The sequence below is a fragment of the Pituophis catenifer genome, unplaced genomic scaffold (assembly GCF_029215685.1).
Source record: "Pituophis catenifer annectens isolate HBS135680 unplaced genomic scaffold, rPitCat1.0.hap2 SCAF_12, whole genome shotgun sequence".
Taxonomy (NCBI): domain Eukaryota; kingdom Metazoa; phylum Chordata; class Lepidosauria; order Squamata; family Colubridae; genus Pituophis; species Pituophis catenifer.
Window position 1 is genome coordinate 10,889,094 of NW_027256892.1, and position 20,351 is coordinate 10,909,444.

Below are 20,351 nucleotides of genomic sequence, written 5' to 3' on the forward strand. Positions count from 1 at the left end.
CCCCAGACCATCCCAATGATGCCTTGGAAGTGATGTCCCAGTGCCTGGAGGCCGTGCGGGTCTGGATGGGGAGAAACAGGCTTCGACTCAACCCTTCCAAGACCGAGTGGCTGTGGCTGCCGGCGTCCCGGTATAGCCAGCTGACGCCATCGCTGGTTATTGGGGGCGAATCATTGGCCCCCACAGAGAGGGCCCGCAACTTGGGTGTTCTCCTGGATGCGCGGCTGTCCTTAGAAGGGCATATGACAGCCGTGGCCAGGGGGGCTTTTTGTCAGGTTCGCCTAATACGCCAGTTGCGCCCCTTTCTGGACCGGGACTCCCTACGCACGGTCACTCAAGCACTCGTCACTTCTCGTCTGGACTATTGTAACGCTCTCTACATGGGGCTCCCCTTGGGGTGCACCCGGAGGCTCCAACTGGTGCAGAATGCAGCTGCGCGGGGGATTATGGGAGCGACGGGGCGCTCCCATGTGACTCCTCTCCTGCGCGAGCTGCATTGGCTTCCGGTGGACTTCCGGGTGCGCTTCAAGGTGTTGGTGATCACCTTTAAAGCGCTCCATGGCTTAGGGCCAGGGTACTTACGGGACCGCCTTCTGCCACCAATAGCCTCCCACCGGCCGGTTCGCTCCCACAGAGAGGGCCTCCTCAGGGTGCCGTCGGCCAGACAATGCCGGCTGACGACCCCCAGGAGGAGAGCCTTCTCTGTGGTGGCACCTACCCTATGGAACAATCTACCCCCAGAGATACGAGTGATCTCCGACCTCCGGATTTTTCGTCGGGCCCTAAAAACTCATTTTTTTCAGCTAGCCGGTCTGTCCTGATTTTAGGGTTAGTTTTAAAATTTTAATATTTATTTTAATTGACAAGTTTTAAATTATGGGCCAAATTTATAAATTATTTTAACTTTATTTTTAACTGTGATGTTTGTATAGATGTTTTTTATCTGGCTGTTCACCGCCCTGAGTCCGAAAGGAGAAGGGCGGTATAGAAATTCGAATAAATGAAAATAAGTCAAAACTATCAGAATTGGCCCTGAAAATCTAGAGCAGGCAGATACAAAGGACAGGTCTATCACAAGCCCTTTAGCAGAGAAACTGCAATGTTTAACATAATAGTATATAATAGTTTCTCTATTATTCAGTTATATGAACATTAACCAGTTTCATGCTCTTGAAGTTTTATTTGTTGTCCAATTATATTTACTGGGGGGTGGGGAAATGGGGGGAGAGAAAGATTTGTATTTATTGGAAGCATAATACCTTCCCTCTGCTTTCCTATTTTCTTTGTCGTCCAATCTGTTTGGCTCATGAAATCGCCAAGCATTTTAGGACGCTGGGATCAGCAAGGTTTGTTCTGTGTTGCCATAACGACTGTCTCCATGGAAATGATGATCCAATGAGAGAACTTCTGTAAACTCCGTTATGGCCCCTTCTTTATTTTTGCACCATTACAGAACCTGCTTTTGTTGTTGTTGTGGTTGTTGTTGTGGTTGTTTGATTGATTGTTTTGATAAATGTTGATAGTCAGCAGCAGGGCTTCTGGTCCAGGTCACCCACTTCTCTTCTGCTTTTTCTCTCTCTCTCCCTTTGGAATTGCATTAGACAAGCAAAGGTGAAGCACCACATTGGAGCATATTCCTCAATATGAACGACAGTGTTGCCAATGCTCCATACTTCCTGCCAGCCAGGAAGAGAGTGGGAGACTCTGCACAATCTGGCACTCTGCCTTGGACAGCTTTGAAAAAGCTAGAGATCAGCTGTCTGTCTTGCAAGGCTATCTGAGGCTTGATGCTGGCAAGGAATATTTCCCTGTACTTATTGAAAGGGAGGGTGAATCTGCCAGATTTTATTTCACAACTGAAAAGTGGACTGGAAGCTTGTACATGCATTTTGTCCTCGTGCTAGTAGAGTTCTTCAAGAGAAGATTGCATTGTGATGTTTCATCTTGGCTATAGTGAAGTGTGTGTATGGTAGTAGTGATTGAGGAAGAAATAATTTTGTATAGAGTATGATTTCCTCCATGAGGAATCTTGTTAAGGAGATACCGTAATCAATTTGTCTTGTCTCATAGATAATATATAAACACCTCTAATTCTGTTGCTTACCCATCTGCACAAATATAACTCAGTCTCCATCTGAGGTTTTTTAACTCTTCTGGATATCTCACAAGCAAATCATGTTGAAGAGCCTATCTCCTATTGCTTCATCGGAGTAATGCTGCCTTTGAGCCTGTAGCTCCCTTCCAATCATGTTTGAGTTGCTAAATAATTTGACATTTTCTAGATTTACCTTACATGACTTTGCATCCAACTGAATATATCATCTGAAAAGCACTAGATTGGAGAAGCTGCTATATAAATGCATAATCAAAATTATTGTTATTCTCAGTGTTCAGAAGTGTGTCATTACTTCTGGAGCAAAAAAAGGTACCAACCCACAAACTTACTAAGAGGAATTGCAAAGTTTATAGAAAGTTTTTAATTTTCGTTTTTAGTTAATCTTGAGTACAGGTAGTCTTCTATTTATGACCACAATTGAACTCAAAATTTCTCTCGCTAAGTGAGACATTGGTTAAGTGAATTTTGCTATATTTTATTACCTTTCTTGTCACAGTTGTTAAGTGAATCACTGCAGTTGTTAAGTGAATAACCCAATAGTTAAATGAATCTGACTTCCCCATTGACTTCACTTATCAGAAGATAGCAAAAGGGAATCACATGACCTCTGGACACTGCAACCGTCATAAATATGAGTCAGTTGCCAAGCATGTGAATTTTGAACACATAACCATGGGGATATGGCAACGGTCGTAAGTGTGAAAAATGGTTATAACTCACTTTTTAGTGCCGTTGTAACTTTGGTCACAAATGAACTGTCACTGTTTTTCACATGACCATCGCAACATCCTCATGGTCACACTCATATTTATGACAGTTGCAGTGTCCCAGGGACATGGGATTATCTTTCGCAACCTTCTCACATGCGAAGTCAGTGGGGAAGCCAGATTCGCTTCACAACTTAACAACAGTGATTCTCTTTAACAACTCTGGTAAGAAAGGTGGTACAATGGGGCAAAATTCACTTAACAAATGTCAAACTTAGCAACATAAATTTTGGGCTCAATTGTGGTCGTAAATTAAGGCTACCTGTGATCTATGCTATGCTTTCACTCCACGTATGCTGGTTCCCTCTGATTTGTCATCTGTCAATTTAATTGAATGGCCCTTCATTTTAATACTGTAGGAGGGGAAAATACCCCCCACCTCCCTCATTTATTTGATTGCCCCTTAACTGAAAGGGCTTGGTCTCTTTAGCCTTTCCTCACAGGGATGATGATTAATCTGTGATAATTTTAGTTTCCTCAAACTACTTTTTTTTAGATGATTGCACACCGTATTCTAACTGTGTTTGAACCATTCTGGAAAGACCATTTCTGATATTATCCTTCTTTTCCTAATCTTGACATCGAATTCCTAGTTGTTTCAGTAGCACAGAAAAATGAATTGAATTTTTAATAAATTTTTAATAAACTTACTCCTATGACAAACAACCCTCTTGGACATTAGAAGCCAATTAAATTTGGTCAGTATAGATGCAACCTATGTGTTTTGCACTTCATATTAACTTCAGCCTGTCACTAGAAGTTAACTGAGTTAATGGTTTGGAGCAGATGGTTTGAACATCTTGAACCCGCTGTTTGAGCATTGAGTGTCCTGAAATGCTGATCATTTTAGGGGTAAGCAATACCTAAACATTTCTTCTGGCTTAGCATTTATTTATAAGTGTGAATTCCTGTCCTTGGCAATTACTATGAAAAACTGAAAGATTGAGCTAATTCTTATACTTTATAATTTCAGTTCTCTTTATTTAAGATCCTGGTTTGTATTTCTGCACAAACATGGCTAAATGATAACTTTAATTCCATTGTGTTTATTTCTGTTAGAAGCAATAAAACAAAAGACTTGCTTGACATTTCAGATAAATTGGGCTGGACTTATTAATTTCATCTTAATATTGAACCAAGATCATTAAGGTAAAAATATGGGATATTGTTTCTAACTGGTGTTCTAACTACTGTCTAGAATTAAACCAAAGTATTTCTACCTAATTCCATTATACTGTATCTTGAAGTACATAGCTGTTTTTTATCCAGAGTACTGGCCATCACTGGAGTTTGCCATCCTTGGCCTGGTGCCATTTGGTAGTTTTGGAGTAGTTAAAAATGCACACTATTTTTTTTTATTAAGCATAGGACATATCATACATGCACTAACAATATATATTAATATACACACTATTGTGCCTTCTATCTAATACATTTTGCACATCAGTATTACTTTAATATTCAATTTTATTTGAAATGTTATTCTATGGACATTGATTTTTTTATCCACAATAAATCTGCAGTGACTAAGATTATTTTTAATACTTATAACCTGATAACATTTTACTTACCTTTTTTTTTTTTTTTCTGTTTTGCTCCTTTTCCCTCATTTTGTTTCTCTGATATTTCACAAATTCTCCTCACTGGGTATACATGAATGTATGCGTGCAAACATTACTTGGTATCTAAACTCTGCTCGGTCCCTTAATTTGGAGACCACTTGAGAACCAGTGGGATGTAAATGTAATATTTTTCATTAAAATATGTAATAGGATAATAAACAGATACACTAACTTATATTTGATTTCCAGTGAGAATTGACGTATAATCACACAGATCCCTGTAGCTAGACAGAAACAAAAGGAAATTCCCACTTTAAATATTGCTCAGGTATAATTTATGTAAGTGGCTTATTTTTTTTTCCTGAGCAGTTCAACACCCACAGTTCTTTTGGATTAACCAAGTTAATTTCTTTTCAAAATGTTTGACATTTTAGTTTTGGTAAGCTGAAAAGTGGTTACATACTTCTCTTAGTGAATTTTATACTTTCGAACTTTTCTGTTAATGTAGCCTTACAATTAAGTAGAATTAGCGCACCTGGTCGTGTTTCCTGTCTGATCTACCTGTAAACACTGACGTTAATCTTGCAAGTCTGAAAGTACAAATCTGCCACCATCTCCCTTTTAGCCTGAGAGCTTAAAGAAGGGAGTCTCTTCTAAGATTTTTTCCTCTGCACCTTTATGCAGCTGCGGGCTTTGCCTTCTTTTATCCAGCCATTCCCTAGGCAGGTCTGTGACAACCCACCATGGCCAACTTACTGCAGGAAAACTTGCTGCGGGACAAGAATTGCATTAATATTGAAGAAATTGTGGATTCAAATTATTAAAGAAAGGATGCCAAAGGAGGGACAAAATGAAATGTGAATGACAAAAATTAAAATTATTTTTAAAATTATTTTAAATAATGAATTGTCCCTCAGCAAGTTGTCCCATGTCAAGTTGGCCATGGTGAGTTGCCTGTAGCAAATTATCCCATTCTTTCCCTAGGCAGCATCTCTTCACCCTATTCCTCAAGAATGTTCTCACAAATCCATTACAGGAAGCCAAGGCTACTTCTGTATCGCAGCCCTGGATGACCCCAGACCAAGGAAAGTGTGCCTGGATTTTCCAATGACTCAGAAAAGGCAGGACCAAGTATTTTCTGCCACTGTGATAATTCAGCAAATTTAAATAGTAGAATTAAATACAAATGTCAAACATAGGAAAAAGAAAAACTGAGGGGAAAGTTAGTTTTCCACTCAATTTTTTTGTGGTTTGGGGGGTTCCATTGTCTTATGCTGTCCCCATGTTATGATTCTGCCTTTGGGGAAGAACAGATTTCTCTCCCATGTTACTAAGTCTGACTGCATTACCCTTTTGTTATGCTATTTTTAACTTTTCCTTTTGTCTTGGAGGCTGCCCAGAACTAGACAAGATTTCTGTATGTAGAGGGGGTGGGGAGGGGAAGATAGTGAAGTTGAATAACCTAAAGAGACATAGCCACCTTCTGAATAAAGACAGTTATTCTTGTCTAGCATAATCAATTTCTGTTATTTGTTGCTTTCTGCCACTAAAGAGTGTCAAAACTTGTCTTATTTCTGGGAAAGCTCCAAAGTTCATTTTAAGCTGGCACATCAGCCAGCCTTAATGGAACTTGATGTAGACTAGCTTCTTCACCTTGGATGTTGGATATTAGAATAAAGTTTTGAATCTCTGTCTGTAGCCAGTATAATTCTGCTGCCTAATAATACTGAGAGTCAAAAGCCAATAATGTTTCAGGTGTGCAGAAGGCTGGATGTAAATCGTCATCTAAAGGTGATAATAGGAGCAAGAGTTGCATCTTGGGAAAGGTTTTGGTAAAGGTGGACTGAGAGCCTCCTAGAACTGGTATGTTCCTTATAAGGGTTATTGATGTTCTTATGTCGATCCAATTCATTCTTTTCTCTGTTTTTCCTTAGGAAACAGGAACAATTCCAGGCAAATCCTGACAGTTATAATGGAGCCGTGCGAGAAAACTACACTTGGTCTCAGGACTATAGCGACCTGGAAATTAAAGTTCCAGTGCCCAAGCATATTCTGAAAGGGAGACAGGTAATGAGAGTATGAGAAGTTTTTTGGCCCACTGGCTGATAAGAGTCCCCGCCTCTCCTAATAATATGTCCACTGTAGCTCTGTTTAGAATTCTTCCCTTGCTGCTTTTATGGCTAAGAATAATGATGCTATCCTATAGCAGTCCAAACTTGCAGAATGTTGCAGTCGTTTCCAACCATCCCCCAGCATTAAACAAGCCTGGATTGCCATTAGCCAGATTAAAATGTAAAGGGAAAACCACAGTATATTGATTGCATATCGCAGGTCTCAATTCCTGGTGTCCTCAGTTAGAAGAGGTCTAGATAGCTTCTAGGATTCATACATTCTTGCCAGTTTGTGGAGATTGTGTTGTCAAAATTTGGGGAGAAAAACCCTCCTTCCACTTTTAAATTAAAACTGCAATGTGGAGGCTTAATGGGCTTAATGCTGCTACTTTGTTTCCCTGAAAATAAGACCTGGTCTTATATTTTTTGGGGCTCCAAAATAAGCACTTGGACTTATTTTCAGAGGAGGCCTTATTTTTTCCATGTATGGTATGCCCACTTCTGCTTGCTCATGGCTGCAATGGAGCAGGAGACTAGGGGTGGTGGTGGAGCTAACCGGCTTACCTGAGGGCCCCTACAGCCAGGCCATCCACACCCCGACACCTGCCTTGCCTTGCGATTGTGGCTCTAGCAGCCCCATCTAGCAGGACCCCGTATGGCTACTGGCCAGTTCTGCTTCCTTACAGCCGCAACAGAACAGGAGGCCAAGCAACACACCGGTGAGGCAGGGTGAGGTGAGGCGGGGGTGGTGGAGGCGCCCTATCCACCCCACACCGACTTACCTCAGGGCCCTCGCAGCCAGGCTATCCACACCTCACACTAACCCACCCCCACCCCCAAGGCAACCACAATGCCAAACCCTAACAAATCCCCCCTCTTCTCTCAACCCCCCCCTCCCCCCAATACAGTCATATCATCTTCTGGAACATCATAACTCTCCAAACCTTGAATTCCAGCCTGAATTTCTTGCGACTCCATTTCCTATAGAACCATTGTCCCAATCTCTCATGTCTAGCAAGAGAGGTCTCCTTAAATGAGCACTTCTTGTCCATGTAGCCTGCTTGTATTACATTGGCAACACAGGTGTCAGTCATTTTATCCCATAAATTCTTCACCCAAGTCACAACGTCTAGCAGGCTAGGCTTCACAAAGTTTTCACACTGATTTCTCTCCATTCTATTTTCAATGTAGTCATTGATTTCCATGTGCAAATGGTCCTTGAATGGCTTGTTTATTGCAATATCAAGAGTCTGGAGATAGATTCCTGCAGAATCATTATTTGATCTATTTTTCTCTCTGCAAGGAACTTCTTCATGTCTTTAGCGCAGTGAGTGCTGGCTGAATCCCTGACTAGCAGACCTCTTTGGCCACCTCGCAAAACAAAGTGGCAGTATTAAATCGACCCACTTCCTTTTAACTGCTTTTGTGCACCAGGCTTTTTTGGTTTCAAGAATATAAATGCCTGAAACATTCAATCTTATCTTTCTTGCCCTTAGTGATGATTAGAGGTGGGGCTTTGTTTCCATCCAGACGAATTGCCAAAATACAAGTAACACATGCACTTTCATAACCAGTGGAGGGAATGTAGATTGATGAGGCACCCCTCTGATCAATTGTCGTTTGAGATCCTTGGCCCATAAATACTACAGTTTCATCTATAGCAATCATGTTGGAGAGCTGGTATTTAGAAAAGTCGATGCCATCAACAAAGGACTTGAATGCAAGTGCACTTTTAATAAGTATAGTATCTTCCAGCTTAAACAGTGTTGGCGATCATCTTAGAGACAGTTCATATCAATGAAGGAAGCCATCCAGCCAGTGTTGTGATGCTTTGAATTATTCTGGGGATATTTCTAACTGGTGCCATTCGGGTCAGTTCTACTTACCTTTACTACCAGTTTGCAACGGGAGCGCATGCATGCAGAAGCTTCTGCACATGTGCAGATCATCCATTATGACATCCGGGCAGGTGGGCGGAGCCTCCTGCTGCTTTTACTACCAGTTCGCAAGAACCAGACAGAACCGGGAGCAACCCATCACTGGTGCCATTGCAAGGGCATATGTTTGAATATCAGCCCTGCGCACAACCAAAGCCTTTGCCGTACTATCAGCAATCCATTCACAGATGTTGCCTTCCAATTCAGGAAATAACAGTTGCCGATGTGTTCTCCTGCAAGGTCCCAGGAGTGGCCAAGAATGGGTTGAATCGTCTGTTTCCTGTTGAGACCGAGCTGTCTGTTTCTTTTAGCCACGCCTCCTGCCTCCACTTTCCTGCCCCAGTTTCGGCTCGGTCTTAACCTGAACAAGACATTTCAAAGCATTCCTGGTCACTTCTGATCTTCAGGATCGTGAGCTTTATAAATTTTTTTCTCCTTTTCTATTTTTCTGCCTTTAAGGATTAGAGGTGGCAGCTGGCTTTTAAAGCTGCTGCTTTAAGGACTTTACAGTCCTTGAGGGCCCATTTTCCTCGCTGGAGCGAGAGGGAGTCCCTGCCTAGTTTTGGCTAGGCATACTCAGTGGCAGTGGCCTCAAGAGAGGCGTGGAGTCCCTACCCAGCGGCTGCTGGACATACCTAAGAGCCACAGCCTCAGTGGAGGCCATTGGAGTCCCTGCTTAGTCTCGGCTAGGCACACTCAGAATTCCCTGCTAGCCTGATTGGCTCTAAGTCCCTGCCTGGTCTCGGCTAGGTATACTGATTGCAGGAGGTTTTGGGCTACAGGAGTCTGCAAACAGTTTGTAACGGCTGCATTTTTCAACTTGCAAAATGGAGGGAAGAGCTACTGGGCATAGAGCCAAGAAGCAAGGTTCCAGTAATTTGAATCTGGCAACTAATGTTGCAGTGTTTCCAGAGGCCACTCCCCTAACTGAGGCCCAAGGGAAGCAAAAACATTCCAAAGCTTCTGAAAAAGATGCCAGCAGAAGACATAAGGCTCTGGAAAAACAATTTCACAGAGCAGAGAAAGATCAATCCCAACACATCCATGCTAGGACTGAACAAGGTACTTCTCGCCCAGCTTCTTCATCTTCTTCCTCTGAGAGATTGCTGACTAATCAGCCTGTAATTGCTCCGCCCATGTCACCAGAGGATGCAAGTGAGGCTTCCCTTAACTTGTCTCCTAATACTAATGATTCTCTTGTGCAAGATTGTTTTCTGCCCAGCTTCTGCGGCTGCTCCTATTGCTGCTGCTGCAACTCAACATTCAGCTCCTCGAAGAGAAGTGTCAGCCACCCTCACACCGGCTGCAAGTGGTTTGAGACAAGGTGAGACCTATACTTCTGATTTACCTGCTGATCTCAAATTGCTCATTGCGCAAACTGTTTCTCAGGCAATTGTGGATAAATTGAGCAGTATTCTCAGGCCTATAGCCCCTCCAGTTGAGGCTCTCACCAGTCTTCCCCATGGAGAGCATTTGGCAAGAGACCTGTCTTACAGGCAGAAGTCCCAATCGCAGGATGAATCTTCTGATGGCGAAGATTCACTTACACAAGAAGGGAGTCAAGGAGTGGTGGATTTATCAGAGGATGAAGGGTTAACATCCAATGTTTTCCGGCCTTTCCTCCTGTTTAAATCTCTTCTGCACAAGGTACGTGTGACAGCAGGGATGGGGTTAGACCCTTCTCTCAGCTCACCAGGACCCACAAATCCCAGTGACCTCCTTTTCTCCAAGCCGGCGACCGTACAGGAGAATGTTCCGGCGTCACAGTTTTTCATTGATGTAGTGCAACAACAACGGGTGCTATCAGCATCCTTCCCAACCCCAGGCGGTCTTACCAGCTGACACCAGCATTGGAAAACCAACTGCTTTTGCCCATGGTAGATTCTCCAGTGGCATCACTTGTCTCCCCCTCATTGGTATCTGGCGATATAGTGGAGGGGCTGAAACCAGAGGATAAAAAAGTGGAATTGACATTGCGCAAGGCGCACCAGTCCTCAGCCTGGGCGATTAAGGCCGCATCTGTAGCCTCATTTTTTAATCCCAGTTCGTTACTGTGGTTCCAGCAGATGCAACAGAGGGTTCCACCCAGTGAAACCAGGCTCCACCAGGACTTGAATAAATTGATTGCAGCAATACAATTTTCTGCAGATGCAACATTAGCTGCGGCTAAGTATGCTTCTCGATCTTTGGCCTCCTCCATCACATCAAGGAGGATGCTCTGGCTCTGCAATTGGCAGGTGGATGCCACGTCTAAATGGCAGTTGGCCTCGGCCTCTTATACAGCGGGCTCCCTCTTTGGGGAGGCTCTATAGCCTTTATTAGTTGAGAACAAGGACAAGAGGAAGGCTCTGCCATCCTCCCTTAAGAAGGGCGAGAGGCGCACGGTTCCTTATTATCGCAGGTCTTTGTATTGGCCTGATTCCAGCTCTTCTTTTCAACAGTCTCAATGACCTTTTCCTCAATGTTCTGACCGCCAAACGGATAGGACAGGGTTTCGCACCCAGCCTAGGCAGACCCTCCAGAGCAATCGGCCCTTTTGAGGGGCAGGAGGTCACACCTTTCGTAGACCATGATGACTACATGCCAAGCGCACCCATTGGTGGCCAATTGGCTCTTTTTGCGCCCCAATGGGAGATGATCATGAGCGACTTCTGGGTCCTCAATGCAGTGAGGCTCAGCCTCAGCTTGGACTTCCTCTCCCTTCCTCCGAATCACTTTGTCAGCTGTCCGGTATCCCAAAGCAGTGAAAAAGAAAGACTTCTGGAAGCTGCCATCCAGCATTTGCTGGAAATTCCGGAAATTGAGGCGGTTCCGGAGGACCAGAGGGGTCAGGGGTTTTACTCCACTCTGTTTATGGTTCCAAAGTCTTCGGGGGGATGGAGAGCAATTCTAAATCTAAAAAAATTAAATTTGTTTCTAGTCTACAAAAGTTTCAAAATGAATTCCCTAACCACCATCATAGAGAGAATTCAGGAGGGCGACTTCCTGGCATCGATCGACCTTACGGAGGCTTACCTCCATGTGCCAATCCTCCTGGCACATCATCAGTATCTCCGCTTCTGCTTCAAGCAGTCTCACTACCAGGGCCTTCAGACTAGCGTCAGCACCCCGTCCCTTCACCAAGGTTCTGGTGAACCTTGATAAGCATTAGCAGCTTATCTACGATCAATTCCTATTTGTCTACAATGTTATTTAGACAACATTCTTGTGCAAGCGTCCTTCGAGGAAACCAGGGAGGCATTGCAGACAACAATCACCGTTTTACAATAGCACAGATTCTCTGTGAACTTTCCAAAGAGTCAGCTGATTCTGACCACGAGACTCTTACACTTAGGGATGGAAATCGACACCAGGCTGGGACGGGTCTTCCTGTTGTGGCTCCGTCCTCCGAGCCTATCTTATCGGAGGAAGAAGGCTCCGAACATGAAGGAGAGGAGACGGCCAGGCCTCCCTCTCCAGGACCCTCCTCTCTGGCAATGCCTCAGGTGTCTCTCTAAGGAGAAGAGATTGGCCAGGAGCCAGGTGTTTCCGAGCCGTCGGATAGTGACAAAGAAACATTGTGGTTGGACCCACGCCAGCGTCGGAGAGACAAGCATGCGCAGCAGAAAAGGAGGCGTGCCAGAGATTAAGCTGAGTCACTGGACCACACCCCACAGGCTATAAAAGGGAGTGTGGTGGCCATTCGGACTCTGTGACGGACAAAGCTAATCTCTGGCGAGTTACTTTGCACCTTTGGACACAACGCCTATTTTGCTGTGGATTTAATTACAAACTGGACTATTCAAACTGTGTGTATTTTTGTCTGTGTTATCAGAGTAAAAGTTCTTGGCAGGCAGCCACAGAGTTGCTGCCAAGTTCCTTATCACTGACGTTGAGTGTTTGAAGAGTTTATTTAACCCTCGGCTGGCTGGTTGGGTGTGCACGTGGTACAAGGACAGAATACTTCCTTTCCCAGGACCGCAAGGACAACCTGACATCCCTCCTCAGACAGGTAACAACAGAGCGTCGGGTCCCCATTGCCCTATTAGCACGATTGTTTGGGATGTTTGTGTCATGCATCTCGATAGTGCCTTGGGCTCGGCTGCACGCAAGAACCCTTCACTGGTTCCTGTTCCCATACCAACAGTCAGGCAACAGCAGGTCTCAGACTAAGGTATGTGTTCCCTCAGAGGTGTTGCTCTCCCTCAAGTGGTGGATGTCTCCAGCGCTGGACAAGGGCTGTCTCTTCCGGGAGCCCAGTCACATCACGATAACATCAGATGCCAGCCTCTTTGGCTGGGGGGCTCATCTTCAGGGCCACATGGCTCAGGGCCGCTGGACCCCAGCGGACTTGACCCACAACATCAATTGGCTGGAGCTTTGGGCGGCACACCTTGCCCTTCACCACTTCAAGACCTTAGTACAGGGCCAACATGTTCTCATTCTTATGGACAACGTCACAGCCTAGGCACACACAAACCGTCAAGCATTGTAACCATACAACCGTTACGCATTGTAAGCCGCCCTGAGTCTCCGGAGAAGGGCGACAGGAGGCACTCATTCCAGGAGCCTCATGACGGAAGCGGAGCTCCTGGGGAAGTGGGTAGAAAAGCATTTGTTTTCCCTCAACACAGAGGATATCGCGGGAGTGGCAAACACTCAGGTGGATTGCCTCAGCCGGTCCACAATAGACAATGCAGAATGGCAGTTACACCCCACGCTCTTCCTGGAACTGACAATCAGATTTGGTCAGCCAGTAGTGGACCTGTTTGCCTCCCAACAAAATGCTCAGCTTCCCAGGTATTTCTCCAGGTTCCCGTCACAAGGGGTGGAGGGAACCAATGCCTTACACAGCCCTTGGCCAAGCAGCCTACTTTATGCCTTTCCACCTCTTCCACTGATCCCAGGTGTTGTCAGGAAGGTAATTCAGGAGAGAGCGGAACTCCTCCTAGTTGCCCCTCACTGGCCCAGGCGTCCATGGTTTGCGGACCTGGTGGGCCTCTCAGTCTCCCAGCCCTGGAGGATTCCTCAGGAACAAATATCACTCAGCCAAAGTGCCTTGCAACATCCGGAGCCCCAGTGGCTCAACTTAACTGTCTGGCACTTGAGCGGCGACTCCTGAGATAGCGTGGGTTCTCTTCCAGGGTCATTGTAACCGTCCAGGCCTCTCGCAGAACTTCTACGAATCGTATTTACGATTCCACATGGGCAGCATTTATCGCCTGGTGTGGGGCTAGGGATCTCGACCCCACCTCTGCTACAATTTCACATGTTTTAGAATTTTTGTAGGACAGATTGGACAAAGTCTGTCTCACAACACGCTCTGCAGGCAGGTTGCAGCACTGTCAATGGTCTTGTGGTGTGGGAAGAGGAATCATTGGCCCATGAACCTATTCTTAGGCGATTTATTAAGGGAGCTGCTAATCTCCGACCTCTGGTGGTCCATCGCTACTCCACATAGGATTTCTCTCAAGTTCTTTAGGCCCTTACATCAGCCCCGTTCGAACCTTTGCGTACTGTGTGCTTGCGCCTCTTAACATTTAAGGTGGCGTTTTTGGTGGCTATCACCTCTGCCAGGTGCATTTCCGAACTGGCTACTCTTTCAGTACGTCAGGATTTGTGTATTTTCCATCCTAATAGGGTTGTGCTCTGGATGGATCCATCATTCATCCCTAAGATGAATTCTAAATTCCGTAGGGCTCAGGAGGTCATCTTCCCTGATTTCTGCCCAGAACCTTCCCATGTCCTGGAGCTACAATGGCACACCTTAGATGTTAGGAGGGCTCTTAAGGTTTATATTAAGAGAACATCACAGTCTCGCCAGACAGAAGCTCTTTTCCATCCCTCATCTACAGGTTCCAAGGTGACCCCATCTACCATAGGCCGTTGGCTGCGGGCTTGCATTGCAATGGCCTATCAGGTTCAAGCCTTACCATCTCCTAGGGGGATTACGGCCCATTCCACCCGCAGTGCTGCCATATCTGCAGCATGGGCTACGCAGGCCTCTATTGAGGACATCTGCAGAGCCGCCACGTGGGCTTCCCCTTCACCCTTTATTTGTCATTATAAGGTTGATGTCTATGCCTCAGCTGAGGCATCATTTGGACGAAGAGTGTTACAAAGTGTTCATGGGGAGGCTTCAGGCTCTGGCCAAGCGGCTTCCCACCCATGAATAGGGGGAGGCTTTGGTAAGTCCCATTCTTGGCCACTCCTGGGACCTTGCAGGAGAATGGGCATTGGTCTTACCATGATATGCCCTTTCTTTGCATCCCAGGAGTGGCCAAGCCCCACCCTGCTTCACTTGGCCTGTGATCCAGGAACTAATGCATAGATGGTTTGAGTTGTCTTTACAGATACGCCCTCGCCGAAACAGGGGCAGGAAAGTGGAGGCAGGAGGCGTGGCTAAAAGAAACAGACAGCTCGGTCTCAACAGGAAACAGACGATTCAACCCATTCTTGGCCACTCCTGGGATGACGCAGAGAAAGGGGGTATCACGGTAAGACCAAAGCCTCCCCCAATCTTCACTTGCACTTTTTAACATTTCCCTTGTCCACCTGTTTACTGAGGTTATCATAATCTTCTCACCATTTTCAGACCATACAGAGATCCAACTTCTTCTCTTTGCTGAAAGCCATAAAATTCTTCCCCCAAGAGTCCTCCACGATTCCTTTCTTGAACTCGATGGAATAGCTCTTTCTTTTTGCACTAATCTTGTCTTGTTTGTAATTCCTTTTAAATCTACCATTTAATCAGGGGTGTCAAACATGATTTCATTAAGGGTTAGGGGTGGGTGGCCTTGCTGTGGGGGCCCTGAAATAAGCTGGTGCTGGGCATGTGGGGAACTCCATTCCCCCCTTTCACCTTGTGGCCATGGCACCAGTGCGCTGCTTGGCCTCCTTCTTCGTTTTAGTTGTGAGCAAGCAGAAGTGGGCCGGCAACCACATGGGCTCTTGCTGGACATGGCTGTTGGTGCTGCCGCCGCAAGGCAAGTGTCGGGGTGTGGATGGCCTGACTGCAGGGACCCTGAGGTAAGTTGGTGTGGGGTGCGTGGGGCAGCTCTACACCTGCCTTGCTTCGTGGCCACAGTACCAGTGCGCCGCTTGGTCTCCTGCTCCGTTGCGACCACAAGCAAGCTGAAGTGGGCTGGCGGCCATGTGGGCTCCTGCTGGACATGTTGCCTCACCTTGTGTTGGCATCGCAAGCAACCAGACAGAATGGGCAGCCAGCCAGCTGTGCAGGCTCTTAAGTAGGGCTTACTTTGGGAGTAGGGCTTATATTAGGTGCACAAGTAAAAGGCAGGCTAGGGCTTATTTTCAGGGTAGGTCTTATTTCTTGGAAACACAGTGGTTGCTATTAAAATGCTCTGAACCCCTCAAACATTAAAAAATGGGTCAAAACTTCCTCCTCCAATACCAGCCCTTCAAAGTAGGCCAAGTTGAGTTAACAGAAATATCAGGGATTCCAGGAATTCTCTTTATTATAGTGATAGAGGGCCTTGGAGATGGCGTTGAAGGGAATATTCGTGAACTGTTATAGAAACAAAAACAAAAGCTTCTCCAGCACGCTGCTTGGAGAATCCAAGCGTGGGTTATCTGGCAAATAGATGAGAATCTATTTGCCAGAGACCGAGTGTAGATTTTTTCTTTTTTTGTTAACCACGCCTCCTCTGCTCGGCTGAGCTTCAGTTTTTCCACTCAGTCTAGCTAAAGAGACCTGTGTAGAAGTGTTCTGGCAGTTAGATCAGAGTTGAATTATTCCATCTTGGATTTCCAACCAATGTGAGGAATTGACAATTTCTAATCTTTGTCAAACAGAGGAGTCTGCAGCAGAGTAGCCTTTGGCTGGCTCCTGGCTCCTCCACTGCTGGCGGTGTGCTACTCGTTCCTGGGGATCCAGGCCGATTGTTACCGCCTCTGAATAACAATGAGCAGCACCTGGAGTTCTGTCCTTTATAGGGCAACTCCAGATAGCGGGAAGGCTGATTCCCCGCTTGCATTTGCCACCAGTGCGTGAGCTGGTTCCCCCGGTCCGCCGGCACAACTGCCACCACCTCATCGCTCCCAATTCCCAAGGCGGCTCCTGAGTCACTGCCTGGTGAGCCGCAGCAAACTCTGGGTGAGTGCTGGGAGAGCATTTCGTTCCCGCGCCAGTTAATCGGCTTCTATTGTCTGCAGATGTGCCAGAAGAGTCGATTTTCCACTCTGGCGCCATTTTGCTAATGGTTCGCCGCAAAGGCACTGAGGCATCTCAGTGCCGCTTTACAGCAGACAAGCCACATGGGCATTTTGCGGCTTGATTTTTTTTGATCGCGTGCCCCTTCATTGAGTCCTGCAGCAAGCGGCGCAGAGGGAGTTGGGCTTCCACTCCCATGCCACAGTCACATGCACGCTTCGTGCAAACTTCTCACAGCGCAGTTTGCTTAATAACGGCTGGCAGCCTTGGAGACCTGCGGAGGCACCAAAAGTAAATTGCGCGCCTAATTGCTACGACTGACGGCCTCATCTCGAGGCACGCAGCAGCGGTGCTTGGGAGCTTAATTAGCTCTCGTGCCATAAATTCACCCAGCATAGCAGAGTTATGTCATAATTGTGCTTGTGAAGTTTGATCTGTACTGCAAGTATCATCAACTTCTGCAACCCTCTCTCGTGACCCTGTTCTGCACCGAAGACGTCTGACTGGTCTGTAAACCTTACTAGGGCAGGGTACAAAATGGCAGATCTGTCCTCGGACATTGAGCAAGATGACAGCCCTCCCAGATCTTGCAGGGTACAACCTCCTGATGCTAAGGGCTCCAAGGCAACCACCAGGAGTAATACAAGCAAAGGCAGGCTTCCTACCCGCTGTCTTCAAAGGGGCATTCTGGCTGGGATAAAGACGCTAAGAGATGCCACAAGGCCTTAGAAAAACAGTTTACTAAGGTGCAACAGAAGTCCCAGACTAAAGAGATGGCTAAAGAGATAGAAGATGGCTTCTATCACTGAAGCAATGGTTTCTGGCCCTGAGATATCGATTAATTTACCTAGACCGATAGAGGAAGACCCGCTATGTTGGTCACTAGAAGGGGCTGGGGAGCAACAAAACTCTCCTATCGAGGGCCCCCAGGGAAATCCTTTCCATTTGCCGTGCACTGTAATGCCCATGTTGCATGTGACTCTCTCTACCAGAGGTTCAGTCCCTGAGGCAACCTTTACCCCGACAGCAGCGGGGTCAGGGTTCCGGACTGTCCCTAGACATTCAAAATCTGATTTCTGACGCGATTTTAAGAATCTCAGCAGGGCTACAACAAAGAGGCCATTACCATTCCTTGCAGGCCCATTTGCAGGCCCAGGCCCCAGCTGTTGTGGTCCGCCAGCAGCCTGTGGAGTGGCAGCAGAGTTGGACAGCAATGAGGCTGAGGAAGAACATGGGCCAGTCCTGGAGGCTGGGGAAGGCCCAGATGAGGGCTCTGCGTCAGAGGCAGAGATGGGGCCAGAGCCATCGGGGAGTGATGTGCAGACTTCGGAGCCTCCAGAGGCTGACAGTAGAGAGGCAGAGGAACAGGAGGAGCCTATTCCTAGTGCACGTATGAGAAGAGTTGCCAGAAGGCAGGAGCAGCTAAAGCAGAGAGGATGACTCGGGAGTAGGGCCAAGAGATGATTGGTCCCTCCCAGAAGGCTTAAAAGGCCAGCAACGGCTCTTGGCCTCTTTGCCAGAAAACAACCGTTGAGAGAATTACTTCTTGTTTGGCTGTAGTTAATTTCTTCTGTTCCTGAACTGTTACCAAAAAAAGCCTCTGGCAGTTTGCCTAATTAACCCAAGGTCAGAGATAAACTAAAGACTGGTATTTGAAGGACTTCGTTTTCATTAGAATATGCTGAGAATGAATTAATTCTCAGCTGTTTTAATAAAATCTGTTTGTTTTTTGGAACTGTTTTGCATTTAATATCAACTAAGTGGGCCTGGGTCACAACACCAGCACAGATCGAACCGGTGCCAGGTTCCCCTTCCCCTCAGGATTGGATACATAGCGCAGATTCCTTCCTGGGAGACGATGACCAAAAAGACCTTGAGTTCTCAGATGATGAAGGGCTACTACCTGATAGGCCGGCCTTCACTGGCCTCTTTCGCCCTTCCATCTTCAAGTTGTTACTTCATAAAGCAAAAGTAACAACTAATCTGGGGGTCACAGTGGGTCCCACAGAACATTCCCAGGGGACTCCTAATCCTCATGACAATCTGTTCACGGTGACAACACCTGAACAAGAGTCTATTCCTTGTCCACCGCTTTTTGTTGACATAGTTGAAAGACAGTGGAGCCAACCACTGGGCACAGCCTTGGACAGGACAAGAAGTTATACTGCACAGGGCCAGATCTCGAACGGCTATTGCAGCTGCACAGGGCCAGCTCTCGAACGGCTATTGCAGCTTCCCTCAGTGGACCCCCCTGTAGTGAATTTAACTTCTACCACTATTCTTACCAATGACATAGTGGAGGGGTTAAAAACAGAAGACAGGAAAGCGGACGTTTCCTTCCAAAAGACTCACCAGGCAGCTGCCTGGGCAATTAGAGCTGCAACATTGGCTTCATTTTTCAACCAAGCCTCCCTAATATTGCTTCACCAATTACAGGAGAGGTTGCCACTGGATATCAGGCTACACCAGGATATAAATAAATTGGTGGCAGCCACCAAATATTCGGCTGATGCGTCTCTGGACACTGCAAAATTTGCCTCCTGAGACTTGGCCTCTACGGTGACATCCCACTGCCTTCTATGGTTACGCTATTGGAAGGCGGATATGAAGTCTAAGCGGAGACTCGTCTCAGCTCCGTACAAAGGTTCAAATCTCTTTGGGGATGCATTAGACCCAATATTGATTGAAAATAAAGATAAGAGAAAGGTAAGGCCTGCTACTTATAGGAAGGCAGATCGTAGGTATTCCCCTTATTCACAGAGGTAGCCCTTTCGGACTGACCCTGGGCCCAGCGGGTCCTACTTCCAGTGCTCCTACCCCCAGGGATTCAATAGACAGATCTATCTTTAGGGATCAGGGTAGACTCCAACCTCCAGTAAAGCGCCCATTTCGGGAAACTGGTAGCAGACCTTTCAGGCGAGGCAAGTGACTACCATGCCACCTTTCCCATTGGTGGTTGCCTTCACCACTTCCAACACCAATGGGAATCATCCACAACCAATGTTTGGGTTCTTCAAACTGTGCGGCTAGGTCTCACATTGGAATTCTCCTCCAGCCTTCCAAACGGTTTCCTCCAATGCCCGGTGTCCCGAAACCCAGTAAAAATGGGACTGATGGACAAGGAGATCCAACAGCTGTTGGAGATCTGTGCCATTGAACTGGTGCCTTCAGATCAAGAACAGACCAGGTTTTATTCAATCCTTTTCCTGGTGCCAAAGAGTTCTGGGGGCTGGAGGGGGATCTTGGATCTCAAGCCACTCAACAACTTCACCGTGTACAGACGCTTCAAAATGCAATCCCTCAGATCGATCTTGGGCTGCATAAGGGAAGGCGATCTGCTGACATCGGGGAGAACTTCCGGTTGGCGCCGCGGGGACACAGACGGGGAAATTGGGAACTCCGCGGAGCTCTGCCAAAATCCCGTCTGCTAAACTGCCGCCAACAGGTCTTTGGACCTCCGCTGTCTTGAAGGGACAGGGGGACAAGAATTTGAACAGATGAACTTTGAAATGGAACATTCATGGACAGATAGGAAAAAGAAGAAAAGGAGGAAATAAAGTAGATAAATTTAAATGTAATTAACTGAAATGTAAAGTTTAAAAGCCTAAAGGTATATATGATTTTTGGATAAAAACAGGAAGGTTTCTGGAGTAATAAAAATAGAAAATAAGAGATGGCAATTAAAATAGAGGATGATATATAGGTG

General features: G+C 46.3%; 1 protein-coding gene across 1 annotated transcript in view; it reads left to right on the plus strand.

Annotated features, from left to right (window-relative positions):
• Positions 1–20,351, plus strand: part of NUDCD3 (NudC domain containing 3) — a 95,038-nt gene that overhangs the window by 20,143 nt on the left and 54,544 nt on the right. Inside the window, exon 3 of the mRNA XM_070952312.1 lies at positions 6,380–6,512. Coding sequence (XP_070808413.1) covers positions 6,380–6,512 — 133 coding nt within the window. The remainder of the gene's footprint in view (positions 1–6,379; positions 6,513–20,351) is intronic.